Source organism: Caretta caretta, chromosome 10, assembly GCF_965140235.1.
Source record: "Caretta caretta isolate rCarCar2 chromosome 10, rCarCar1.hap1, whole genome shotgun sequence".
NCBI classification, from domain to species: Eukaryota; Metazoa; Chordata; order Testudines; family Cheloniidae; genus Caretta; species Caretta caretta.
In genome coordinates, this window is record NC_134215.1 from 17,977,804 (window position 1) to 18,005,694 (window position 27,891).

A 27,891-nucleotide genomic window follows, 5' to 3' on the forward strand; every position below is an offset into this window, starting at 1 on the left:
ACTAGACATTCTTTATAAACCCACAGCTGAACAAGAAGGAAGTTGTTACCTCAGATTAATATTTAAAAATACAGTCTGTGGGGTTGTAGCTACTGTACAAACATACAAAAGGTTTTCAAAGACAAAAGTTTGCAGCTACCCCTGAATACTTTTCAGTGTCCAGGTTAATTTAGAACAATTCTGGAGTCAAGATAGAAAAAATGACTAAACTCTTTATACTTTTTTTTCTGTTAAAAGTTAGTGCACTGGTACTGTTTTAAAAGTCCAGGTGTCCTTCACTGTTAGGAGCACTCTTCTTAAAACAAGCTATTTTGTCCAGTATAACAAACTAAATGAACAATAACAGAATAAACAATTCCTTACAGTGCTTAGGATTCTCTAATCAGGTATACCTACTCCATGAGTCAGCTGGGTCAAGCCCCTTCCAGAGGCTTTTTGGGCCCTCCCCACAAATGTGCTCTCTGGATGATGTAATTTCATTGGCCAATAGTGGGGATTTTAATACCTTAGCTAGGGCTCAGAAACCACCTTTTTAAAGGTACATTGTCCTTATTTCCCAAGAAGACAAAAATCATTAATAAAAACTCATCAGAGAAAAGCCTTTCATGTTCCAAAGCTTGAGTCAGTGAGCTTATTCTAGCCGTGTCCAGCTGGCAGCCCTAGTGAGCTAGCTACCTGGGGCCAGCTATCACTTTGTTGTTCCCCTGGATTTCTAGCAGGACACTCCACTCTGCTGACTTGTTACTCCCTGCTTTGATGGGTTTTAGGATCTGAAGGCCCACTATCCACCCTAACTGTCCCTTATGTGAGATGGCACGAGCTGGCTTTCTCTTTGGAGGAGAATATACCCGGCAAAGGACCCAAATTCTCAGAAGGAAAGAGAAAAAATAAAGAGAGCTGAAGATGAAATGCTAGAAACTGAGTATCTCATGACACAGGCAAGATTCCTCCTCTAGCAATTGACAGTGCTACCCTGACCATTTAGGCATTACTGACCTCTGGGACAAGGGAAATAAGGGCTGAGATCTTATCCCTCTCCCTTCCTTCAAAAGCCTCCACTCTGAGCTCCCTTAAGAGTCCCAAAGGTCCACATTAGAGCCTCAGTTTTGACCCAGATAACTTTGTTTTTCCACCAGTCCCCAATTGAGCTGAACTCCTAACAAAACTCTTAGATCCCAAGATAAGGAAGGCAGCCACTTTCTCATTGGAGGGTGCCAGATCCTACTCTGTTAAACAGGAAGGTTATGTTTGGTACAACGAATAGGAATTTGCTGGGAAAGGTACAGTTTGCTGCTCTGGTGACTTTGAGATTTCCTTGTGACCTCTTCCAAGTCGGCAATGCACTGCAGGAGAGAGAGAACTTTCTCTGGGTCTGAAGTAATTCAGTCCAGCCTGATTTTCACATGGTTTTGAATTTCATAAATGGGCAGGGCGCTTCTCAGTCTGTACAGACAGACAGACACTGTATCGGGCAGGACATCCCTCAGTTTGTACCGACAAACAGGACGCCTCTCAGTACTCTGTACAGACAGACACACACTGGGCAGGACGCCCCTCAGTCTGTGCAGATGCACACACACTGGGCAGGACGCCCCTCGTTCTGTACAGACGGACACACACTGGGCAGGACGCCGCTTGGTCTGTACAGACGGACACACACTGGGCAAGACGCCGCTCGGTCTGTGCAGACGGACACACACTGGGCAGGACGCCGCTTGGTCTGTACAGACGGACACACACTGGGCAAGACGCCGCTCGGTCTGTGCAGACGGACAGTCACTGGGCAGGACGCCCCTCGGTCTCTGCAGACAGACACACACTGGGCAGGACGCCCCTCGGCTTGTGCAGACGCACACACACTGGGCAGGACGCCCCTCGTTCTGTACAGACGGACACACACTGGGCAGGACGCCGCTTGGTCTGTACAGACGGACACACACTGGGCAAGACGCCGCTCGGTCTGTGCAGACGGACACACACTGGGCAGGACGCCGCTTGGTCTGTACAGACGGACACACACTGGGCAAGACGCCGCTCGGTCTGTGCAGACGGACAGTCACTGGGCAGGACGCCCCTCGGTCTCTGCAGACAGACACACACTGGGCAGGACGCCCCTCGGCTTGTGCAGACGCACACACACTGGGCAGGACGCCCCTCAGTCTGTGCAGACAGACAGACACTGGGCAGGACGCCCCTCGGTCTCTGCAGACAGACAGACACTGGGCAGGACGCCCCTCGGTCTGTGCAGACAGACAAGACACTGGGCAGGACGCCGCTCGGTCTGTGCAGACAGACACACACTGGGCAGGACGCCCCTCGGTCTCTGCAGACAGACACACACTGGGCAGGACGCCCCTCGGTCTGTGCAGACGGACAGACACTGGGCAGGACGCCCCTCGGCTTGTGCACACGCACACACACTGCGCAGGATGCCCCTCGGTCTGTGCAGACCCACAAATGAGACACCCAGCGCACGGGGTGGGGGAAGTGTAAGCCGAGGACTAGCTTTATTTCCTCTTCCTTCCTTCCTTCCTACGGGCCCCTGCCCTGCACAGGTACCGATTCCCAGCCTTGCTGGTGGAGGGGGGCCCTTGCTGGGGAGCCCGGCCCGAGGGGCGCGGGGGTGTGCCGGACGGGGCCGGTCCCTCCGCGCTGACTGCACAATGCAGCCGGCTGCGCGCGTCTCATTGGCCCTGTGACGCCCGGAAATTGGAACCCCAGCCCGGGCCGCGGCTCCTGCTTCTCCGGCGGCCAGAGGGGGCGACCCCTGTCCAGCATGTGCGAGCAGCCGGCGCCGGAGACCCGGCGGCCGCCCGGCGGCCGCGACGATGACGGTAAGCGGGGAGCCAGGCCGAGTGGAGGGGCCCTGCAGCCAGGTGCCGAGGGCGGGTGGGCAGGTGACCGGCTGCGGCGCTGGGAGGGGAGGACACCGGCCTCGGATCCTCGCTTGCCCGGAGCCGGCGGGGCTGGGGCGGGCGGCGCCGCAGGGCTGGGTGGTTGGGCTTGGCGGTGGGAACAGCTCGGGCCGCGCGCTCCCTGGCGGACGCTCAGCCCGCCGGGCCAGGGGGTGAGAGCCGGGCGGGGACACGCGTGGGCCGGTGAACGCTGGCTCCGAGCGGCCTCTCGGCTCCGGGTTCTTCATTTAAACAGCTTGAAAACAGGGAGACTCCGAGCCAGGCAGGCGCCAGGAGAAGGTTTATTCTGGGCAATACTGTGGGCCTGGGGCTTCTCCCGCCTGAACCCCAGTGGGAAATGGGTGTCAAGTGCAGCAGAGAGTGGGTTTGTACAGCGCCTAGCACCGCAGGGCCCTGGGCCAGGCGTGGGGCTCTACAGTAGTGCTCTACAACTACTAACGAATCAGCATGGTGGAGTTTTACACCCCGGGGTGTTGCACTGGTGTGAAGGACTGCAAGAGGCAAGGAAGAGCCAGGCCCTTTGTTTTTTTTTCACTAGGACTCTGGAGGTGCCTCTCCCATGGAGAATATATACGGGTAAAGGGAATTTACTCCCTGAGTAAAAGGGAGTGTTCAAGGAAGCCCTGATTGTCTGTTGTTTGCCGTGAAAGTTGCACGTGTGAATCTGAGAGCAGAATTTAATCTCCAGAAAGAGGGGACAGCCTGGGATGTCACAGTTCTAGGCAATTGCACCTACATTCCCCTTCTGGTCTACCAGTGGCACCCACTTAAATGTTTCTGGCTCCTAGCTGTCACCTCTCTGTGGCAGAGACCTGCATCTTTTCCTCTCTTGCCAGGGTTATTTCCAGATTGAATGGTCCCTTGCCCTACAGCGTCATATCCCAGGGAAGCCAGACTGCCTAAACAGGCCAGTGTCTGCAGTCTGCTTCCTCTCCAGTGGCTATGAACATAAATAGCCAGCGGTTGAAAGTAACCACACAGCTCATTCTAAGAAAGCACTAAAAGAAAAGGAGTACTTGTGGCACCTTAGAGACTAACAAATTTACTTGAGCATAAGCTTTCGTGAGCTACGGCTCACTTCATCAGGTGCATTCACGAGAGTGATCACTTAAGGTGAGCTATTACCAGGGGGTGGTGGGGGGGAACCTTTTGTAGTGGTAATCAAGGTGGGCCATTTCCAGCAGTTGACAAGAACGTCTGAGGAACGGGGGGGGGGGGGGGGGGGAGGAATAAACATGGAGAAATAGTTTTACTTTGTGTAATGACCCATCCATAGATTACTAGGCCTTTTACATCAAGCTTATCAGAGTATATGTCAGTTAATTACTATGTCATTCTTTTGGTCAGATATCTGCTGATGTTCCTAATTTAAAATATCTACAGCTGATACCATTTGGCATCATGTGGTCCTGTCAGCAATTTAGTCACATTTATTTATTGCAGCATTCTATCTTGTGACATCTTATGATCTAGGGCAGTCGTCCCCAACCTTTCTTGTGGGAATAGCATGTTGCTAACACCCCGTCACCGAAATGCTGCCGCTGAGAAGTGGCAGTGGGAAGAAGCGTCACCGCCAAAATCCCGCCGAGAAACGGCAATGCTTCTCGGCGGCATTTCGGCGGCGGGGTGTCCTGCAGGTGCACAAAAATGCCCCGGCGGGCGCCATGGCACCCACGGGCACTGCATTGGGGACCCCTGGTCTAGGGAGGCTCCTGGTTAGCTGCCTATGCTATGGCTTTTGGGGCCTTATGCCTCAGTTAGTTTTGCTAAGCTATTGTCTTACAGGCGATGAGGTTTGTAGGCTCATTGTGTTACTTCCTTAACTTATACTTACGCCTTACCTAGCAAATGCCTATGTCTATAGGCTACAGAACAGTAGGTCCTGATGTGGCTAAAATACAGTTTGGTCTTGAAGTGTAGATGGGACCAAATTATGTTGTTGAATCTTGCTGTAGAGTTGAACTTTGCAGGGCTGTAGCATGATTTTGTAGCATCCTTGCTCTTTTCAAACTCCTTGCACCAGCTGTACTGTCACCGGCTAGAGCATCCATTTAACACCTTTCCACGCTCATGACACTGGAAGGATTTTTTGCAATTCGCAGCAGTACTCTTTCTCCCTATGGATTATTGTACGTTTCATACAAATTCCCTACCTCTGGTCTCATGAGTTTTATTTTGACCATATTTTACACTTAAGTTCATTTGCTTCCTCTCTTCTTTTTTTGGCAGAAGTTTTCCTTCCTGATGCAAACTGTACATCAGCATCTGTTACCTTTCTGCAAGAATTGCCTAGTTATCGGTCCATTTTGAGGCGGAGAACTTCTGCTGGAGGAACACAAGATAGACGACAAAACAATCAGGGTTTTGTGAGACCCCCTGCTGCAGAGAAAAGAAATCTTGTAGAAGGAACAGGAGTGGAAAATGAGGCTGTGGTTCGATCAATAAGAGAATATGCATTAAATATTCCTGAGAAGAGAAGACTAAGGTTGGATCAGTAGACTGTTTTTTTTTTTTTTAAATGTTAGCTTTTTCTAAATCTGTGCAGAGTACGTGCCATGGACAGTTGAAATGGTGTAAGACTCAAGTCCACTTCCTAGATTGTTGCACCATACCAAATATTGCATCAAAAAGGAGCTGTCCAGCCCTTCCCTCCCCCCCCCCCCCCAATGTAGTACATTAAAATCCATTCTATCAAATAGAAATTTGCAAAGATCACTATGGGTCTAATTGTGAACTCCTGGCTTACACTGGTGAGCAGATATTCACAAGAGAAGTCCCAATGACTTCATTCTGGCCTGAGGTGAGGAATAATTGCAGGGAATTAAAGAAGGGGATGGGAGAATCTGAACAGGTGAACTATCATTACTGCCAAGTGAACACAATTCTGGCTCCCCCTGCTCCATCTGATCAAACGCAAATACTGTTCTATATACTTAAGGCCCTTCATGGCTTATCTCTATCCTCCCCATCATCTCTTGTGCACTGTTGAGATGTTGACTCCACTGCTCTGCCAACGGCATCAGTCTCAATTGCCCCTTTATCAGATTGTCCAATAAGCCCCTTTGTGTTTTCTCACATGCTGCCCCCTGTGCTCATGGAAGGAGCTCTCCATAAACATCTGCAAAGCCACCTAATTGTCTTCCTTCAAACCCCTCCTCAAAGCCTACAAAAACTCAGCAGCTGGTGGGCGGTGACGTTGCTTATTGTGCTGTTTATAATAATTTCTTGTTTTCTTGTGCGTCCTCTCACCTCCATTGTCTCCTGTCTTTCTGTGTAGTTTGTATGCTCTTTAGGTCAGGGACCACTTTTTTGTCATGTGCTTGTAAAGCACTGTCACCAGATGGCTGGCCATTTTAGGGGAGTTGTGCCCCCGTCCCATCTGTGACTAATAAGTTGCTTCCCAGCTGAAGCTGGGAGACCAGGGATCAGCTGACAGATCCCTGGTCCTCACAAAGACCAGCGAGAGCTACAGGGAGTAGGAAGGTTCCTGCAGGAGACCCTAGACAGGGCCTAGTTTAGATATGACTCTGAGGTGGCTGGCCTGCAGAGTGTAATCCTGTGGGGAGCAGCCCAGGAAGTAGAAGGGAGCAGAGAGGTCCACCTTGACTCCCAGGTACATGGCCTGTGGAGTGTAATTCTATAGGGAGTAGGCAGGCCTCTGTAGGAGAGCCTCGGTCAAGGAGAAAAGGGCATGTGTGACACTCTCCCCAAGGCTCTCAGAACCATAAGCCACAGTGTTACCCCTCTGTCTTAGCAAGAATGAGCTTTGCTGGAGCTTAGACTGTGTGTCCACTGCCTACCACATCAATCTGTCCACTTCACCAACAAACTCCCCGAGACTCTGCAAGTCTTAACCTTGCCTCGCAGGTAACAATCAGTGTATCCCAGCTCCCGAGTTACCCGGAGACATCTCTCTGTGGTGGTCACTGGACACACACAGAATTAAGTTTGCTGTCTCCAAAGAGACAATGACGTTATGTTCACCAAGGACTCGTGCTATACGTCAATGTAACAGCCCTGAGATAATTTATACTAAAACTAAGAATAAGTTTATTAATAAAGAACAGAGATTTAAGTGACACTAATCAAGAAAAAAAGAGACCGGTATGGTTGCAAACAAAACAAAACACACTTTCTAGTGACTAAAACTTAATTTGAGCAAGTTACAATCTTTGCCTAAGCAGTTTTATATGATACCTTACTTGATACACATTTATAGTACAATAATCTTGTATACGCTCGTTTGATTCAATTACTCATTCTTTGGGGTTCAGACCTCCTGTTCTCACCCTAGGGTGTCTGGACCCTGATTGTCACAGCATGTATCATGTGTTGAACTAGTGTTATTTGAAGAAATAAAGCGGAGTCCCTGAAGAAAAGGGGACTGGGATGTTCTTTGGGAGAGTGTTCTTTGGTGCCTGGGCCTGTGACTTAGACCACCGGCTTACAAGTGCCTGGCGCAATGGGGCCCTTGTGGGGCTCTAGGCACTTGTGCAATCAAATACATGTGATTGATATGGCAGAACAGCTGCTAAGTCAGGATGCTCAGTAATGATAAGTGATATTACTGTTGTTATTAAGTGCCTCAGAAAACTGAACATCAAACTTTCATAGTGTTGAGAACTGCATAGCCCCATCTCCATCGAAAATGGAGGCAAAAGGCAGCCTGTGTTGTTCTCCAGAGTGCCTGTTGGAATGCTACATGTTGGGGCCTGTAGTCTCTGCAAGCTGACCTCCTGTGAGAGCAGCTGTAGCCACAGTTAGAGATGAGGTCAGCTGTAGTCTATTCATTTAATGCAAATTAGGTTCAGCTCTTAGTTTCCTGCCAGACTACCAATTCAGCTTCCAGTTGAGTAGAACAGGGAAACTGTACTGACTACAGCACATGTGGGACTGTGTGTTGCTATCTTTGGTCTATAAAATCATGACTGGTATCGAGAAAGTAAATAAGGAAGTGTTATTTACTCTTTCTCATAACACAAGAACTAGGGGTCACCAAATGAAATTAATAGGCGGCAGGTTTAAAACAAACAAAAGGAAATATTTCTTCACACAATGCACAGTCAACCTGTGGAACTCCTTGCCAGAGGACGTTGTGAAGGCCAAGACTATAACAGGGTTAAAAAAAGAACTAGATAAATTCATGGAGGATAGGTCCATCAATGGCTATTAGCCAGGATGGACAGGGATGGTGTCCCTAGCCTCTGTTTTCCAGAAACTGGGAATGGGCAATGGGATGGATCACTTGGTGATTACCTGTTTTGTTCATTTCCTCTGGGGCACCTGGCATTTTGCAAGACAGGAAACTGGGCAAGATGGACCTTTGGTCTGACCCAGTATGGCCGTTCTTATGGTCCTGATACTACAAATGAGCATGTGAGTAATTCAGTGGGGCTACTTGTGGACAAAGTCACTCACAAGCATATATATTTGCAAGATCAAAGCCTTTGTTTGCTACACTTGCATAGCATCCTTGTGAATGCTGTATGTTGCCTTTGCTCCATGAGAGCATAGGTTGAGGGGATACAAGGCTTTTGAATTTCAGTGGGCGGGGTTGTGCCAAGCCTTAACTTTCTGTATTTAGGTTTCTTCATTGCCAATTTTTGTGAATATATAAATTTATATTTAAAAAAAAAATCAAACCTCAATCCGTTGAATTTAAAATGTTTTTCTTGCCGCTCAGAGTTCCCAATGCTCCAGCCATTGCTAGTCATTGTATTGTTTTGCCATGGCAAATTTTCACTTTTTTGATGCCAAAAGGTATCCTGAGTCACTGAAAAAGGTTTAAATGTTATAGAATAGCTTGTGTATACTACTTATTTTTGCTGCTGGGCTGGAGCATATTACTAGAGCTGGTCAGTTGTCCAGTGGAACAGTTTTCTGTTGGAAAATGCTGATCTGACAACTTCAAAATGTTGGGTGAAAATCAATCTTGTCCAAATTTTTGTGGGAAATTACTGAAGTATTTTATTTTGACTGTGTTATAATTTATGATAAATTTATTATTTATGTATCTAATTGAAAATACATATTTTTGGAATATTTCATTTTTCAGAAATTATCAGATTTTGACTTTTCATTCTGATTTGAGATGAAACCAGATTTCAAAAATCTCAGAATTTCTGAGGGATGGAAATTCTGAATTTTGACCCGCTCTCCTTATAACATTAAATAGACAAAAAGCTAAATATTTTATAAATCTGAGAGCATATTAAAATTTCTGAAGAACTTTGGTATTCACAGCCATCTTTTTTACATCAATCAGTTACATTAAAGTTGCTGTTTCTTGGCCTTTTGGCTGAGATTAAGTGGAATAGCAGTTTAATATTTGACATATCTGTTAGGGATTGTAGCTCATGCTTGCAGAGGGATGGATTTGTATTTCATGGGTCTTTTCTCTCTCTCATTTCTATAACCCTCATGATAATTTTTCCATTGGGCTGAAATAAACAGACCTGTCTATTAACAGAAATTCAGGAAGCTTTCCCTGCATCCCTCTAATGTTCCCCTATGGACCTGATCCAGCAGCACTGGTAGATAGTCCCAAAGTAAATGCAATTGATTGGGGCAGAGCTTTTTGTTATCAAATATAACCAATTAAAGGGAGTGTGTTCCTTTGATGCTAATGTAAATGGCAGTTATGTGTGGCTGTGTGTTGTGGAAATAATGGATCCCTATATTTTTGCTTTTCTAAAAAAAAAGGGGGGTTTTAATGTCCAGCCAAGCACATTCTTGGCAGAGCTGGAGGTGAGAGGTTTTAAAAAACACAGCTGACCTCATCAATTCTTAAATTTTACCAAGGGAAGCTATCCTCCTTTGGTAAGCATTTTTGAAGAGCTCCTTTTTCTGTGCATTTTTATAAATTTACTTGGCTTTTTGGGTTGTTCCCCCCCTCCCGCCCCCAATCTGGCAAAAATAGCTTTGAGGTGGATAGAATGTTATCTTTTACTGACAGTAAGAAAGAGATCACTTGACCCTCTGAATTATTAACCCCCTGTACCAGCTCACTTGGTCAGTAAATCAGGCACAACTGAAAATTTAAAAATATTGGTGCCAGAAGAGAGCTGCTGTCTGCAAATGGCAATCTCCCTTTGCTTACGCAACCTTGGGAAATGATTCCTCTTCTATGGCTCTTTCATTTCACTGTTCATTTAAAATTGTTTTGAGGTGAATGCAGTCCTAGAAGATGAATCACAAATACGCACTCTTTTCTACGGAGAGGCTACAGATGGCAGCCGTGATACTGTCTGCGTTGGGAAAACTGTTTCAGCTAAACTGCTTTTAAGACTGGTTAGAGACAGTGTACATCAGTTATTAGACAGTATAAGGTGGCTTGACCCATTTTTACTGACTCTGATTTAAGATAGATCAGGTCACCTAAAACCAAGTCCTCATGAGGGTTACGTCTATGCTTCAGGCTGGAGGTGTAAATTCCAGCTTGAGGAGACATACTTGCACTAGCTCTGATTGATCTAGTGTGCTAAAAATAGTATGTAGCTGCAGCAGCAGGAGGGACTAGCTGCCCTGAGTATGATCCTGTCCAAGACTCTAGCCATGTACTCAGGGCAGCTAGCCCCTCATGCTGCCATGGCTATGCTCCATTTTTAGCACCCTAGTCAATCAGAGCTATCACGGCTATGTCTCATTGAGCTGAAATTTAGACCTCCAGCTTGAAGTGTAGAGGTACCCTAGGTGTCCTGACCTGGTTTTGCAGAACCATTTTGAAACCGGTTTAGTAAAAACAGCATAGGCTACCTTAAATTGTCTAATAATGGGTCTGTACTGTGGCTCTAACCAGTTTTAAAACTGGTTAAAATATCCCTAGTGTAGACAGGCCCCAAGTGGTATTAATGGTGAGAAAGATTAAGAAGGGAGGTTGCTGGACTGTTGGAATGTTCCTATTCCAGTTATTTTCCCTGTCTCACAAGGTGGCACTAGTTGTCATCGGATTGTTCCATTTTTAGTTTACAGTAAAGGAGACACAGTATTCTGAAGTTGAACAGGAGAGATTTATTAGCCATTTTTGTTTTATATTTTAAATGAATGGTACAGTACCAGAGCCATTGGTTGGAACCTGACCTGTTCCAAAATAGCTTAGGGGGGACCTGCATACATTACTATTATTTATTTGTATTGTGGTGCCAGGCTGTGTGTGTGTGTACACTTTAACCCCCCCCCCCCCAAAAAAAAATTCTGTCCCTATGACTAGGAGTTTATTTTAATTTATATTTTCACTAGGGACATCCAGGAGGCTAATGTAAAATATTTATCTGGATGGGATCAGTGGAAGCAGACCAGAAATAAATCATGGAAAAAATTTCTAGATGAAATCAAGGAGCTGTCATCTTACTTGGAACTTTGGAGAAATGACATTCGTAGCATTGAGGGTATTATACTTTTATACTTCCATTTTCTGTTTTATCTTGCTATTAAGCGTGCAGTATTGTTAGTATGTAGATCGGTGTATGTGTGCGTTTTCCTCAGAAAATAAGTTTGCATGTCCTGAAGACTGAAGCCTACAGAATAGGTACACCATGGCACAGTTGACATCAGTGCAAATGTCCCTACGCTGCCCTGATAAGGTTTCTTAGCCCTTGACTCCATGCCCATTCAAACGTTTGCACCTTACATGAGTCTAAGCTGGTGCAACTTTCACCTTTTACTGCTCCCCTTGGTATAAGTTATCCTGCCTCAGTCTTGCAACCCCTTACTGTCATTTATTGTGCAACTTTCCCTCACATGTTACCTTTAAATTTGGCACACTGAGTTTGAGGGAATAAATTACATGCTAAGGGACTGGAAGAGAAAGGTGATAGGGCTGTACTAGGAAAAGTAAGTAATTGGGATAAGTTAAAGTTCCCCCTACCCTATTTACACCTCCGGATAGCTCCCTGAAGTGTAAATTATGCTAAATTAGATTTCCATATGCTCACTCCGACTCAGGACCTTGTTCAGAAGTGATATGTAAGGGACTGTAAATGGCACCTCAGTAAGTGGGTGTGAGTCTGAATGGAAGAGAGTCTAAATTGATGTAAAAAGATAAGGAGTACTTGTGGCACCTTAGAGACTAACCAATTTATTTGAGCATAAGCTTTTGTGAGCTACAGCTCACTTCATCGGATGCATTCAGTGAATGCATTCAGTGGATTTTCCACTGAATGCATCCGATGAAGTGAGCTGTAGCTCACGAAAGCTTATGCTCAAATAAATTGGTTAGTCTCTAAGGTGCCACAAGTACTCCTTATCTTTTTGCGAATACAGACTAACACGGCTGCTACTCTGAAACCTAAATTGATGTAATTTTATGTAGACTGACCTAGAAGAAGGTGTAAATGACACCAGTTTAGATTCCCATAAATGTACTTAGATTTGAGATCAAATTCAGAGGAGAATCTGTGTTTGTCCCTTTTTTTTTTTTTTTTTGCAGGTTGCTGTGTTGTGTGGACCCAGTTAATAGTTAAAGGTATAGAGTATCGTCTGTAGTCAGCCTTTTAAATATATATACTAGTATTTATAATTTCCCTGACAGGTCAATAGAAACGTGTCAGATGAAAACTAGTTGAAAAGAGACACTGAGTCAGATTCTCATTTAATTTACATCATTGTAAATCTAGAGTAACAATACTATCTTCAATGGCATGCCTCCAGATTTCCCCTTGTGTGAATGAGATCAGATTCTGGACCCTTTGCCTTTAATGTCGTTTCATATTCACAGTGATTTTTTTCATTATGATTGGTGACATTTTCTTTTCTGTTCCCAGGGAAGTTTGGCACTGGTATCAAGTCCTATTTCTCCTTCCTGCGTTTCCTGGTCATGTTAAATTTTATAATCTTTGTTCTGATGTTCAGTTTTATAACACTTCCAAGCACCATTTCTAAATACGGAGTTCTCAACAGTAGCTACGTTAAAGTTCCTTCAGAAAGCATAGGTAAACATCCTTACAATAGTTTACTATTGTTTATGTCAAGCATTTTAAAGGGGAGATAAGTGTTTGCCTGTAGAAGTAATATTTGAACTACCTTGGTCTCATGGTAAAGTGGAAAATCACTACTTTCCCAGTGACTTTTATTCTGTCTTCCTTTTGCAGAGTTGCGATGCAGAAATTATACAATTAATGGTCCTAAAGAACTCGTTTACTTCCATACTTACATAATAGATCTGCTCTCTGGCACTGTGAGTAATTAGATTGAATTGTTTTACTTTTCTAAATCCAAAGTTAACACATGTAAAATACAAAGAGGTTTTGCTAGAGGAATATCTTTTCACATCAGTTTTGAAAATGATGCTGCATATACATCAGTGGAGATAAAGTTTTAATCTTTGTATGCAACAGGCAGCTGCTTGCTAGTGGGCCAGGAGACCTGGCTGGTCACATGCTGCAGTCTCTTATCCTCATTTCCGGCTGCTATTTTTCACTGAAAGACGCTTTAAATATATTATTTCTACTGCAATGGCTTTCATGAAGCTGCCAGCAGACTGTGTTGTGAGTGGAAGGGGAAGTGGGTCCATGAGGTAGCTAATCTCTCTAACAAAACATGGTTCACGCTGTGCAAGAACTTGGGAACTCCAAACTTGTTGTTGCTTGTTTCGGGCGCTATATAGCAATCTTTGTTTCATTGTACTAAGCTCTCTGCAAAACCTTGTTTACTAGCTGAGAGATCAGTATTGTGACCAGTGTTATGTGTATTCCTGTCACAGGGTTTCCTTGAAATGACGAGTCTGTTCTATGGATATTACACAATAGATATGGTACAGTTGAAAGTCATTAAATACAATGTGCCACTTGCGTACTTGCTGACTACACTTGTCTGTCTCTCATTAAGTCTTATCTGGATAGTGAAAAGGTAAAGACAACTTTTGGTATCTTCTATTTATTGCTTGATATTGTACAGTTCACTTTCTATCCCAGTATATAGGAAACACAGTGAATTATTCTTGGACATCCATTGATATGGAAATAGTGTAGCGTCAGCTAAATCCCTTCTGATAACTCATGGTGTTTTCCTCCATCAAAAACATATTGATACAGAGCACGTGGAATAAAAAATTCATTCTATTGGCTGCTTTCAAGGGGATTGTTCAACCTTTGATGGGGGACTGAAGCAAAAACTTTAGGTCTGTGATGCAGATCCAGGTGAACTAATAAAGCTGAATATTGGCTAGGCTGAATAAATCTAGCTTCTGGGTTTATGATCTTACAAGCCCTGGTATGGAGGTAACGATAATGATGTCTTAGATCCTTATCTGTGTAGTCTTGAGCTGTTAGGATTTTTTTTTAATATAAGGCGCTGGGAGCTAAGAATTTTTAATATTTTTAATAAAGTTGAAATAAGTTCTTGTGCAGAGGTAGTGTGAGTTGGAGAGGGAGGAAAACTGACAAAACAGAAGACCTCGCAGGACACTATGTGACCAGAGTCTCGGTGTATTTCTGGAAGTATATGTGGTTGCTAAGAGTTGAGGGGACTCTGAAATCCATTTGTGAACTACACAAAACCTTAGTTTTCATGGGTTGCAACGACTTCAAGCTGTTTTTTTTTTCTGATCTTAGGCCTTACTGAGAGAGTTTGGATGAAAAAATTGGTAACAGATGTTTGTGCTGATTAATGTGTGTCAACTAGTAGAGATTTTGCTTGCTGCTATATAGATTCTGAAAGGGCAGAAAGAAAAAGTGTAGAAATCATGGTTGCTCAAGTTTTTGGTAAGACTGTTTAATGAATGAACAAGGGTCTGCAATATGTTTTATTAGGTCTGTGGAAGGGTTTAAACAAAACTTGGTACGTGAGGAAGATCAATTTCAGAGTTACTGCAACAAAATCTTTGCAGGCTGGGACTTCTGCATTACAGACCTGAATGCTTCGCGGCTGAAACATAGTAGTTTACAATATGAACTAAAAGTAAGTAACTGTTTTCGTTTTTTCCTTTGTATCCTATTTCGCGTTGCTGCACTTCAGGATGGCTCATAAGACATGTACATAACTTTGCAGATAATTGGAATAGGGCTAGGAAGATTAAAGACGCATGCACACATTGAGTGAGTGTGTGTGTGTGTGTGTGTGTGAAAGCGAGAGAGAGAGAGATCCCACATCCTATTGCATGCTCTTCCGGACTATATAGGGGTCTGTTGCAATGCTGGCAGGATCAGTACTGAGCCTCAGGGCCTTCCCCCATCCAGCCCATGCTTCTCTTTTCATCTTCTTGCTCACGCTCCAGTCATTCTTCCTGTGCTAGTCTCTACTTATCCCAACAGAAAATCTGTTGATTGTTGGGTTGCAAGGTTGCAACGTTGTAGGAAGCTGCTTGGTCAGAATAAAGCAGCAAGTCTGTCTAAGCAGCAGTTCACCTTACAGTTTATTTGCCAACCGCCACACTGCTGCTTTAAAAAAAACCACCCCCGTTTTCAATCAGGTGTTTCAGTGACACATGCACATGTGCAGAAAATAGGATTCAAACCTCCAAATAGGTTCTCAACCGTAGAAGAGGTTTTCTACAGGCAACTGGGTGCTATAAAGCATTTCTGATTAAAATCAGTATTGTTCTGCCCTCTTCCCACATGCATTTGCTGCTGACATTTGTGTGGTAAAATGACCTTTGGAGAGAGAGCTACCATTTATCGCCTTACTCCTCCTCTTTCTTATCCATTTTGAATACTGAGACTGTGTGTGTGTGTAATCCCATTAAACAACAGCTGTTGTTGGTCTGTACTTTACAAAATATAACACCCATGGCTTTCCTCCCTGTTAAGACCAGATTAATGTGTTACCATAAATCCAGGGCCTCAGTTAGTTTTTATTCCAGTGTGGAGAAAATAAGATGGCTGCCACTCAGGTCACAAATCAAAGCTTCCTTCATCCTAGTGGTGACGTCATTTCCAGTGAAAGTCTTGATTCTAATCTCGAATACACGGGGGTGCAATGTCACGTGTCTGTGCATGTTACCATTATTCCGTCAGTCCGGCAGAACACACAGTGTGAACAGAACCAGCCCCTCCCTTGCTTCCCACATCCTGGGTCTCATGCTGAGTGAGCCTGGAGGCTGGATTAATGTCTCCCTTAGAGGTGGCCCTTTCAGATCATCCTTGATGTGCAATAATGGGATGGTGTGTGAATGTCGTACTTGTTCTGGGGATGGAAAGTGGACTTCACTAAGGTTACCTGCCTTAAATTCCCTTTGGGTTTTAATATATTACATCAAGTATAAATTAAAGTGTCCTGGTTAGGTTGAGTTATCTTTTATAGTCAGTACATGAGAATAACTCCATTGACATTAACGGTTTTAAGATTATTACTATGTCTGTTTTTGCAGTGCCCAAAAGTTTGCCAGGGGTTTTCATAGAACAAATTAAAAACCCATCTCCTTGCCTCAAAGAGCTTACCATTTAATTATCTGATGAGATGGTATAGATGAGTGTTTCACATCTGATGGGTTTTGACCCCCACGCGGGGTCACAAGGCATTGAAAATGTTATTGCAATCTAAAGCATAGAACTTCATTCCCCCACTCTCCACACAGCCTTACTTTTAAAACTGAAGTATTCTTGTCAACCTCTTGAAACCCACACAAAAATAAATTTTATAGGCTTATCCTTGTTGTTGTTGGTACATATTTTACTCTTAATAATAAATGTTAAAGGGTCACAAAGATTTTTTTACTTTGAAGAAGGGGTTGCCAACCTGAAAAGGTTGAAAAACACTGGGTTAGGGGATTTGCATTGGGATATAGACCCGTTCTGAACCCATTGAAGTCAATGGAAAAACTTCTTCAATAAGTTTTGGATCAGGCTGCAAATGTGTGCACCTCAAGAACAAGATATACGTCTTTGTCTTAATCAGATGTTCCAGGTGCTGATGACACATGGACACACATCCCTTTGCATCAGAGGACTGTACATTTCAATATGAATTTTCTTTGGTTTATAGACAGACTTGGCGGAAGAAAGACTAAGGCAAAAAAAAGCTGACAGGACAACAGAAGAAAAGCTGCGCATCTACTGTCTAAGACTGTTTTTAAATATCTTTGTTCTTGCACTTTTGTCAGTATGCTTTTATTCTATCTACAGAGCAACCATCTACTCGCAAGAAAATATTTCCAATGTAAGTCTTAGACAGGACCTGAGAATGAATCCTGGTAGTGTGCTGATGATCGAAGTATGCTTGGCAAAGTAGGGTGAAGAATTGTAAAGGAATGGAGTGGTTTGGTCTGATACAACATTCTCTTGTGTAGCATCTTCCGTACAAAGGGGATCCCCAAGCACTCTTCAGTTAGTTGGCAGCAAATGGGGAGTGGAATCAAGAAGTATATGCAAGAGAGAAAAGCTATGTCTTCAAAGGAAGCAGTTACTGATGTGGGAAGGTTGTTCCAGTGGTAGGCACTCCACAGAGAAGAAAATGGTTCTTGGACCAACAGCGGCCAGATTTTTTTGACACGACAGAGAGAAGGCCAGTGCTCGACAAACAGGAAGAGAAGGGAAAGAGGGACCATATAGACAAAAGGCAATGAAAGGTTTTAAATACAAGGGGTGAAATCCTGGCCCTGTTAGGAGTTTTGCCTTTGTCTTCATTTGGGCCACGATTTCACCCAAGGAGTGCAGAATCCCAAAATGATTGGGAAGCCAGGGGAGTCGTGTGAGGCAGGGGAAGGGAAAGAGCTGAGACACAGCTGTGTTTTTTATGCCTCAGTATAAAAGCTGGAGGCGGCATTCGGCATGTACTTGGACTTAGCGAGGCCTTGGGGGAGCAGTCATAGTGTTCCAAGTATGCAGGGGTGAACGCTTGGATGCACATTTGGGAAGGGATGGGGACAATCCTGTGTATTGACAGTGGTGCAGAGGTGCCAGTAGGCAAATTTGTAGTCCCCGGAGATGTGGGTGGAGAAAAAGAGATCAGAGTGAAAGATGATGCCAGAGTTCTGGACAGCTCAGGCCAATGGGAAGCCTGAGCAGAGAACAGGAACAGAGAAGTTCCTGAATGCATCCGATGAAGTGAGCTGTAGCTCACGAAAGCTTATGCACAAATAAATTTGTTAGTCTCTAAGGTGCCACAAGTCCTCCTTTTCTTTTTGCGGATACAGACTAAGACGGCTGCTACTCTGAGAGAAGTTTTTGTGTACATTATACTTCTCACCTCTCATCCCATGTAGGATAGCATCAAGATGATGTTTGAGGGTAATCTCTTGGTGCAATACTTGCCTTCTATAGTGATCACCCTGGCCAACTTTATTGCGCCTCTGTTTTTTTCATATATAATCCGATTGGAAGAGTATTCACCAGCCTTTGAGATCAGGTTAACACTGATGCGGTAAGTGTGTTTATTATTATTGTCACTAGCTTTTCGAAGGTGCTGATCGTGGTGGCACATGGGTGCTCTTTTCATAAGTTAAAATGGTCCTAAACAGCAACATCCCAAATCAGGGAAGAGATGTATTGTGGCTCCCCACAGCAGCCAGTCTGGCTTTCTTGGGAGGGCCCAGGATAGCAGAGAGCAGCCTCTGCTGGACTTCTTTGACTGCATTTTTTCATTTCTGGAAACAATCCATGACTGTGTCTGTGGATGGAAAGACAATGTAGTCATTTCGTCCTCTTCACCCGCCTAGCTGGGTGGTCTGTGGTGGGGTTGGTTCTGGGGGCTCACCCTGATATAAATGCGTGGTGGGACAAAGATACAGTCTTGGCACAGTTCTCAGTAGCGCAGGAGAAATATTCACACTGTCTCTCTGTACAGCAGCTATTCCACAGGACAGCAACAGAGTGTGCAGTCTCAGCTTCACTTATGTTACTGTCTTGCATTAATAGGGCTAGAGCAGGACAAGGCCCAGCACGAAGTGGAAGTAGTTGTGCCAAAAGATACTGCAGGGTAAGAGACAGCAAAGAGCTGGGAGTTGGTGACCTGAGGCAGTTAGAGAGTGGCAGCCCGAGGACTGTGGCTGTCCCAAAGCCTACATTTGAAATGACTGTGGTCTAGGACATAATGTAAGCAAAACACTGACATACTGTAATCTAAAGTGGGGAAGAGTACAAGAAGCTTAATAATACTGAAACTGAAATAAAACCTATGTTAACTCATTGGCTTATTCTTCAGTTAAAGCTGTGTGAAATGCTTTTGTATTAAGGGCCTGATCCCACACCCTGTTACACTTAATAGAGTCCCATTGCCAGTTGGATCAGGCTCTACAATTGTGACTTTTCTGAGGTGTTAGGGCGTGGCGTTTTGTCATTTCTGCAGGTGTGTCTTTGTGCGGCTGGCCAACATTGGTGTTCTTTTGTTTTCACTGTGGAATCGAATCTCATGTGGTAATGAAAAGTGTAAGCCCTGTGGATACAATTACGAGCTCTACCCAGTAAGCAGATTTTATGTTTAATCAATCACAGTGTCCAAATAAAGATACCTTTGTACATGCTTTGCTTGCGTGTCAGGTACTCAGAATTGATGTTCACTTTGAGACATGCTTATCTTTAATGTCCTCCAAGAGAGGCATTAGTTTTCCTTGCTATATATCTCCTGCATCTAATGGGAGCTGACGATCGCCTGCCCCCTCTTTAGTTGTAGGCTGTAATCAGCCTGTAATCAGGAATTGGGTTGCTGTGCAGGGTTGGGGGAGAGATACAATTAGCACTATGTATTATTGCTCAGTGTAAATCAGTGAAGTTCTTAAATCTGTGTATGGCTTGTTTTCCTTTTAGGGCAAAATTGAGATTCCTTTGGAGCCAGTGGGACAGATCCTTAGCTGGTGTAGATCTGTCTCATTGGAGCTATGACCATTAACACCAGCGAAGGCTCAGACCCAACAGCATTTATTGCGTTTGATACCAATGGGACCAAGGTTTGGTCCTTTAAAATGTTTATGGGTTATAGGGCAATAATAATAATTAATAAAAAACTTCGGAAACATGGCTAGGAGTTTACTATTATGGCAGTGATTTTGAAGTTAGTTGTGTTTTCTGCCAGATTTCTGTAGTTGCTGTTTGTTCTTCTAATCCTGTTTTCCCTCTTTTTTTTTTCAGTGCTGGGAATCTCGAGTTGGGCAGGAGATGTATAAGCTGATGATTTTTGATTTCATAATAATTTTTGCTGTGGCAGTGTTTGTTGACTTTCCTAGAAAGTGAGTATTCACTCCCATTGAACATGTTTTTGCTGAACAATTTAAGATGTTCCTTTTTACCATTACTCCTGTTACTCTACTTTTCTCACCAGATTTTCCATTTTAAATTAAAACCGCAATTATAAAATTACCAGATTGTTAAATAAAATACCTGATCAATTGGACACTTGCCTGCCAGTGGAATTCGGTTTCTTGAGACGTCATTGTGTTACAAGTTTTGTCTAATGCTTTTAATGTTCCTTTTCTCTTTACTCTGAATATATATTGAAAAGGTTGTGGAGTTCAATTCAGTCTCACTGCTTGAGAACTAGTGTTTTTGTTTTGTTTTTTAGGTTGTTAGTTACCTATTACTCTTGTAAACCAATTCAGTGGTGCGGCCTGCAGGAATTTGGAATTCCTGAAAATGTACTGGAAATTGTTTATGGGCAGACAATCTGCTGGATTGGAATCTTTTATTCACCCGTTCTTCCTGCTATAGCAACTGTAAAATATTTTATCGTCTTTTACATAAAAAAGGTAATGAAGGTTTGTGGTAAGTGGAAGTAAATTGGGTACTTCTCTGTGGCTTTTGCACTTGCAGAAGATAGAAATAATGATTTTTAAAAAAATACTAAGGGTGCAGCGTAATGGAAATGAAATAACATGGTGTCCTCTTTGGGGTGGTTTTATGGTGATTTAAAAAAACAAACAAACAATAAAAGTAGATATTTAACTTTGAAAGGATCTAGAAAATGACTGCTTAATGTCATGCTCATCAGTTAATTTGTTCATTTTATAAGAAACTGTTGCTTCGTGATGCAGTTAATTTACACCTTGTTGCTGGTGGTTTATTTTCCAACATGAGACTTCAGAGCAAGGAAGGGATTTTGCCAAGATGGCATATATTCAGTTCAATCAACAAAATGGAAATCCAAGACTTTGTTTAAGAAGTGTCAGTTCTATGGGCCTTTTGTCTCAGAAGTTGTGAAATCTGACCAGACCAGCTTAGATTCATTCCTTTTGAGCAGCAAATCCCTGCTGGCATTTTAATATTTTGCAAAGGTTTGTGTGACTTGTTGGGACTTTTGGATTTGAAACCTAAAGCCCCGATCCTGCAATATACTCCACACAGGCAGAACTCCATTACAGTCAGTGGACCTATATGCAGTCATAGGGATCTCTGGCTGGACTGGGGCCAAAGCTCTGAAAGCAACTGTAGGGACTTCCTCTTGAGAAGACGCAAACCCAAGATGGTGGATGGTATTTGGCTTATTCTGAAATGTAAAACATTCTGACCTCAGCTCCAGGGAGCCCATTAATATCAAAGGGAGCAGGATTGAGCCTTTAGTATTTGGGGCCAGAGGAGAGGGATGGGCTGGGCTAGGCTAGGCTAGACATGGACCTACTGGAAAAATAAATGGTTGAGATCTGTTTCTTTCCCCCGCCCCCCTTTTCTTCCTCTCCAGATAAGTTTGATGCATACGTGTAGACCTTCAAAGAGGCCTGTCAGAGCATCAAGCTCTAATTTCTTCTTCCTGGTGGTGCTGTTGATTGGGCTTGTATTGGCTTTTATTCCTTTGGGACTCAGCATGACATAGTAAATAATGGTTTAATATTTATAAAGTTTATTATTTTGCTTTCATTTAAAGGGATTTTTTAAACTCTAGTAGGGATGCCTCAAGTGGTGGGTCTGGCTTTCATAAAACAAGTCACGGTTGCTTTCTCTCTCTCTCTCTCTCTTTCTCTCTCTCGGGCCGGGGGGTCAAGAAGGAGAGGAGTAAAATTTTAATTTGTCCAGTCCTCCACCGTTTAGCCTCAACTCAGGAAACTTAACTGTGCCAGAACTTGGGTTCAGGAGGCCGGTAGCTTCCAGTGTTTGAATTACACCCCTTTCTCCCAAACCTCAAGAGAGTTTTTTTAAAAAATGTTTTGGCTCTTCTCTGGTTCTGATTGGCCGCAGATGCTGCTTTCCTCAAGAAGCTTCACTGGCCTTTCAGGATTAAACCAGGGCAATTAACCCCGTGGCTTTTCTGACTACTTCTTGTTAAAACAATCCCACTGCTCCCTGGTGTCAGCACTCTTCAATGCTCATTTGATCTTGACAAGGAAGTGAGAAAGGAACTCAACACGAAAATGTTGCTGCATAGAAAGAAATAAAACTGAGGGGAAAAAAGATGTGTGGGAGGGGAGGAAGACAAGGTGATCTTTCATACTCCGTCTGTATCACATTCACTCACTTAATCGTACCACGTGCAACATAATGAGTTTTCTAGACCACAGAAATCTCTCCGCCCATATACACCCCACAAAGCACCAGTCCATCCTGTCACCAACCATTTTGGAAATATAAGTTAGAAGAAAATATACCTGCATAGAATTAAAACGTAATTAATTACTTGTGCACTAATAGCTTTTTTGTTTTAAAATAATTCATTTTAATATAAACAAGGGCACTTTGACTTATGGAAACAAATAAGAATGGGATCCCCTGTTGCCTTGTTATATCTTTCTGTGTGACATCTCTTTTATGTTGCTTTTTCAATAGCTTCCGCCCCTCTAAAGCGTGTGGGCCATTCGTTAATTTTAACAGTTCGTGGGATGTTGTTCCACATACAATACAAGGGTTTCCAACGGCTCTGCAGAAGGTCCTTAATGGTATAGCTTCAGAAGCATTTGCAGTGCCTTTCTTTATGGTTATCTGGTGAGTGCTGTTGAGTTTGGTGGTGCCCTTTAAGTTTTGTTGTCCTCCATGTAGTTGTACGATTTAGTTCTCTGTTAATTAAACGGATGTGAAACATTTATTAAACCCAATTTTCTTTGCGCAGGGAGGCGGTAGGCTTCAGCTCTTGTGTTTGAACCTTCAGTTTTTGTCTCTTTTCATTATTTGCATTCTTCTCTCGTCTCTGAGTTGTCCAGATGACCAACATTGCCGCTTCTTATCTCTCTTCCCAAAACATTAGCTGCTAGCCATTCTGCAAACCGGCACGTTGTAAGCAGAGGGCAGTTTCCCCCCCAGAATTGCACCTGTGTAATGTGTCTGGCCTTCCAGTTTAGGAAACTGAAGTCCCAAGTTTGCTACTTGGTCTCCAGATAGGCCAGTCCATAAAGTAGAGTTTAATTTTATGTCACTGTTTCATTGATCTTGAGAGGCCTTGTGCACTGGGGTTCTGTATAACTTGTGCACTTGTTAAAACCACCAACTACATCGGAATGTTCACCCCAGGCCCTGATTCTTGAAGGTTTAATTTTAAGCATATGCTTAAGTGCTTTCCTGAACTGGGTCTGTAGTTTTGTACCCCTAGGACTTCACGTCTTATTTTTCATGTCCTTAATACTCAGAATGTTTTTAATACGTGGTCACTAAGTCCCTATGACATGTTTGCTAGTAGGTGGTGGTCATAAATTTTAATTATTTGGAAGACAAACCATTTCAGTTCTCAGATAGGCAAGCAGTTTCAGCTTCCAGTTTCCTGCTATCTCCTTTGCTCCTTTCACAGTGTTAATCTCATTCTGAGTCATTTACAAGGGCAGTATCTATAGTAAGCCCACAGGAATTAATATAAAATTGATGTGACTACAGATCAAGGGCTAAAAACTGGAGAAGAGGGAAATTAAAGAACTACTCGTTTAAACTCAGCTTCTCAGGGAGCATCCCCCTCAGGGCACAGAAGGGTGCTGATAGTCCATGGAGGGGACAGAGGCCCTCTAACCACACAGATGTGTGGAGATGGGGGAAGCACTACAGATCTCAGAACAGCTTCAAGAGGACCCGCCTTCCATGCACCCTAAGTGCCTCTTCCTGCTGACAAGAGAAATCCCTCAACAGCTCTCTTGCCACAGGCTGCTTCAGTCATGGCTGTCCCCTACCCATCCCAGCTGTATGTTGATACTTCATTAGTTTGGGTTTTCCATCACAATGCTTAAAGGTTCATAGGTGCTGGAACTAGGGGTGCTGCTGCACCCCCTGACTTGAGGTGGTTTCTATCATATACAGGGTTTACAGTTTGGTTCAGTGGATCTCAATGAGCACTATACAAATTGTTCCAGCAACCTCCGGCTTAGTTTGGTGTACGCTGTAACTGTCTTTTTTTCTGAATAGTTTTCTGTGTATGTTGGCATGTGTATGATGGTAACATATTATACATATTTCCTGTTTGCAGCCTTATTATGTTCTATTTCATTGCCTTGGCTGGAGCACATAAACGGGTTGTTGATCAGCTCAGGGAACAGTTGGTTATGGTAAGATCTGATACAATGTCTTCATTCCTTCCCCCCCAAGTTTTTCAGTTGTGTTGCACTAGAAATCGAGCATGCAAAGAAACCAGCTGTTTTCTTGCTCCCTTCTATTTCTCTTGTATAACCAGGTATAATGAGAACAACAGTGTATAAGTACCTTCACAGGGAGAAAACACAGGGTACTAAAGGGCTCTTTAATCTTGCAAGAGTTGAAAGGAATAATAAGAACCAATTGCTGGAATCTGAAGCTAGACAAATTCATATTAGAAATAAGGCAACCCCCCACCCCCTCAAATCTAACATCTCTTCATGTCTTCAAATCAAGACTGAATGCCTTTCTGGAAGAGATGCTTTACTCAGACACAGGGTGTTGTGTGCAATACAGGGGTAACTGGGTGAAATTCTACGGCCCACGTGATACAGTATAACAGACTAGATGATCTAATGATCCCTTCTGATCTTCAATTATTAATCTATTAAGACAGAAAAATAGGAGGTGTCAAGTGACTGACCCTGTCTTAGGCAGAATATTTGCTTTGGGGATTTTATGAATGTTCTTGTTCCTTAGCCACAAACAGAGAACACATCTGATTGCCATATATATATATATTCCATTCTATTTAATATCACTGCTCTTTGCAAGTACTATGTATGCAAAAATTACTGTGATATCTGACTTTGAGCAGAGTTTCCAAATCTGTGTTTACTAATATGGCTCCATATGCCTCTATATTATTTATTTATTTATTATTATTATTATTATTATTATGTGTATGTATTACAGTAGCATGAAATTGGGCCAGGTTCTACTAGGAATAGTTTTAAAATAACTAACTTGAGAAACTACTAATGAATAGGGCTCAGACATTCCACATAGGATCAACTCATGCCTAGAGCTTTGGGGATTTGCAAGTATGAACATAGCATCCACACGTACCGGGAGTAACGCACTCTTTGGAGATTAGCATGATCCTGATTAAGTTTTCTCTTGGAAGTGAAAGCAGAGCTTCAGTCAATGACTATTAAACTTTGTAGTGCATGCCCCTGTGTGTGTATCTAAGGATGGACTCCAGCTTTTGGTATTTAAACTCTGATTGTGTCTGAGAAGGGCATGTGTGTTAATGTATATAGGGGGTGGAATTATCAAAAGCCCCTGAGTGATTGAGGAGCACATGTGTCATTGAAAGTCGATAGGATTTGTGTTCCTAAGTCACATAGGTGCTTTCGAAAAGGAAACAGTACTAACTCGTTAAAATTACAATTGCCTTGTCTTTACTAGGATTATACCATGTGTTAGTTACCATGTGGGAACAATCCACCTTTTTTCCTAGTAAAGACAAGGTGAGTGTGACTTATATGTATAGATACATTGGAGAAACAGAATGTCTTTTTAAAATATATTTATTGTGTTTTATTTTAACTGTCTTTTTAGGAGAGTCGTGACAAACTGTTCCTAATCAGAAAGCTAACTGAAGCTCAGAAGCATAGTTGAAAAACCTCCAAAAGGAAATTGTGTGAGATGGATTTTGACTTCGAGACTTTATAGAACCACTAGATACAGCAGGAACAAACATAACAATCCGTAGACCTTGAAAACTGAATCACTAACTAGGGCCCTGATCTTTCAAACAATTTTGTGCATGCTTAACTTTAAGAACACAAGTAATCCCACAGCTTCAATAGGACTACTTGTGCTTAAAGTTAAGAATGTGCACAGATGTTTTCAGGATTGGGGCCTTAACATGTTTGTACCATATTAACTCTGCACAGAAACTCTCTGATAGGACTATTTATGTTGCTACGGTTTAAGATTATCAGTGTTTACATTAAACCCCTATTTTCAGGGGGTTTTAGATTGCTGTAAAAATGTGCTCTGAGCTGAAACTTTGCCCAGGAAGCATCTTAGCGCAGAAACCATTTGAAATATCGGTTTATCTGTTTATAAATTATGCTGTGGGAGTAGGGGGGTCGGGGTACTATAGGAATTTCTAATTTTACACTTTTCCAACTAACTTCTCTTTTAAAACTGAAGTGTTGGAGGCATCTAGGTTGCTATGCTGAATTAGCACATAGGGGGAACAAATAAAATCTGTATTCATTGAAGTAGATTTCTTAAGTATTTTTAATATGTAGACTTAGAATTTTTGCTCTGAAACAGCTATTATGGTCACTCTTGTCTATGATCCATTGGAAATTTGGCCCTAAGTGTTTCAGAAGCAAAATACAACGAAAGGAATTTTGAGCAAACGCTGGGAACAGATCCTCAGTTGGTGTAAATCAGCGTAGTGAAACTGAAGTAAACGGAGCTAAGCCAATTTACACCAGCTGGGGATCTGGCCCTTATTTGATGCCTGTAATGTACTGTTACTCAAATTTTGTTCTGAACAAGTTTTGAATGTTGTAGTGTCTTTCTTGCTTAACTCTCAGGTGTACATATTTTAAAGCAAATAAGTAGCAACTTTACAGTACAACATTTGGAAACTTTAACCCTCTTACATGCCAGTACCTCTTAAATGCACTACTTGTTTAAAAAAAAAAAAAAAAAAAAAAAAGCATGGAACTATATTTTTGTGAACGAATAATTTCCAAATACTCTACCAGATTTCATTATTTGAAGACTCTGCTTCCATTGCTTAGAGTTTTCTATAGTGCATTGTATGTACGTATGCGTATGTTACTTGAACTCTGTAGAGGATATCTTGGAACATATTACACAGTAGCAATAAGTATTTATGCAAGCCCTTGGTGTACTGTTAATCTTTAATGTGACAGATCCTGTATCTTTATGACTGTATATCTTGGAATTTTAAAAAAACTAACATGCATTAAACAACTCTGAATCTTATCTAGTGTGTGGAGATTTTTAAAAAATAGTTAACGTTATTGAACATTTCAAGGCCAATTTACACCAGCTGAGATCCCATCCCTTTATTATTTCTTAAGCTTTTAAAGTACACTTTGCTTTAAATCAATTGAATGTGCTACATTTTCTGTGAACAAGTTAAAGAAAAAATTCCCTAAGAGCTGACGCTGCAAACTCAACACAGGATCTGAGGGTATGTCTGCATTGGAGTTGGAAGTTGTAAATAGTGCTAATAAACAATGGCCACATAAACACCACCCTATACCGGAAACCTACTGACCGCTATTCCTACCTGCATGCCTCCAGCTTTCACCCTGACCACACCACACGATCCATCGTCTACAGCCAAGCTCTGTGATACAACCGCATTTGCTCCAACCCCTCAGACAGAGACAAACACCTACAAGATCTCTGTCAAGCTTTCTTACAACTACAATACCCACCTGCAGAAGTAAAGAAACAGATTGATAGAGCCAGAAGAGTTCCCAGAAGTTACCTACTACAGGACAGGCCTAACAAAGAAAATAACAGAACGCCACTAGCCGTCACCTTCAGCCCCCAACTAAAACCCCTCCAACGCATTATTAAGGATCTACAACCTATCCTAAAGGATGACTCAACACTCTCACAAGTCTTGGGAGACAGGCCAGTCCTTGCCTACAGACAGCCCCGCAACCTGAAGCAAATACTCACCAACAACCACATACCACACAACAGAACCACTAACCCAGGAACTTATCCTTGCAACAAAGCCCGTTGCCAATTGTGCCCACATATCTATTCAGGGGACACCATCACAGGGC

The 27,891-nt window shown here is 42.9% G+C and overlaps 1 protein-coding gene across 2 annotated transcripts; it reads left to right on the forward strand.

The window, feature by feature from the left end:
• Positions 1-2,636: 2,636 nt before the first annotated feature.
• TMC7 (transmembrane channel like 7) lies at positions 2,637-27,070 on the forward strand. 2 transcript variants are annotated; one of them, XM_048865850.2, is made up of 16 exons: positions 2,641-2,834; positions 5,145-5,400; positions 11,154-11,302; positions 12,677-12,844; positions 13,004-13,089; positions 13,615-13,760; positions 14,663-14,810; positions 16,833-17,006; positions 18,052-18,209; positions 19,134-19,248; positions 19,913-20,010; positions 20,343-20,526; positions 21,456-21,586; positions 22,535-22,690; positions 24,150-24,228; positions 25,658-27,070. In XM_048865850.2, exons 1-16 carry the CDS (start codon positions 2,777-2,779, stop codon positions 25,715-25,717), a joined length of 2,166 nt encoding a protein of 721 aa, XP_048721807.2. In that variant the 5' UTR covers positions 2,641-2,776; the 3' UTR covers positions 25,718-27,070. The 2 variants fall into 2 exon arrangements, with proteins under 2 accessions (XP_048721808.2, XP_048721807.2); XM_048865851.2 differs by lacking the exon at positions 22,535-22,690 and having other exon boundaries at positions 2,637-2,834.
• The last annotated feature ends 821 nt before the right edge of the window (positions 27,071-27,891 follow it).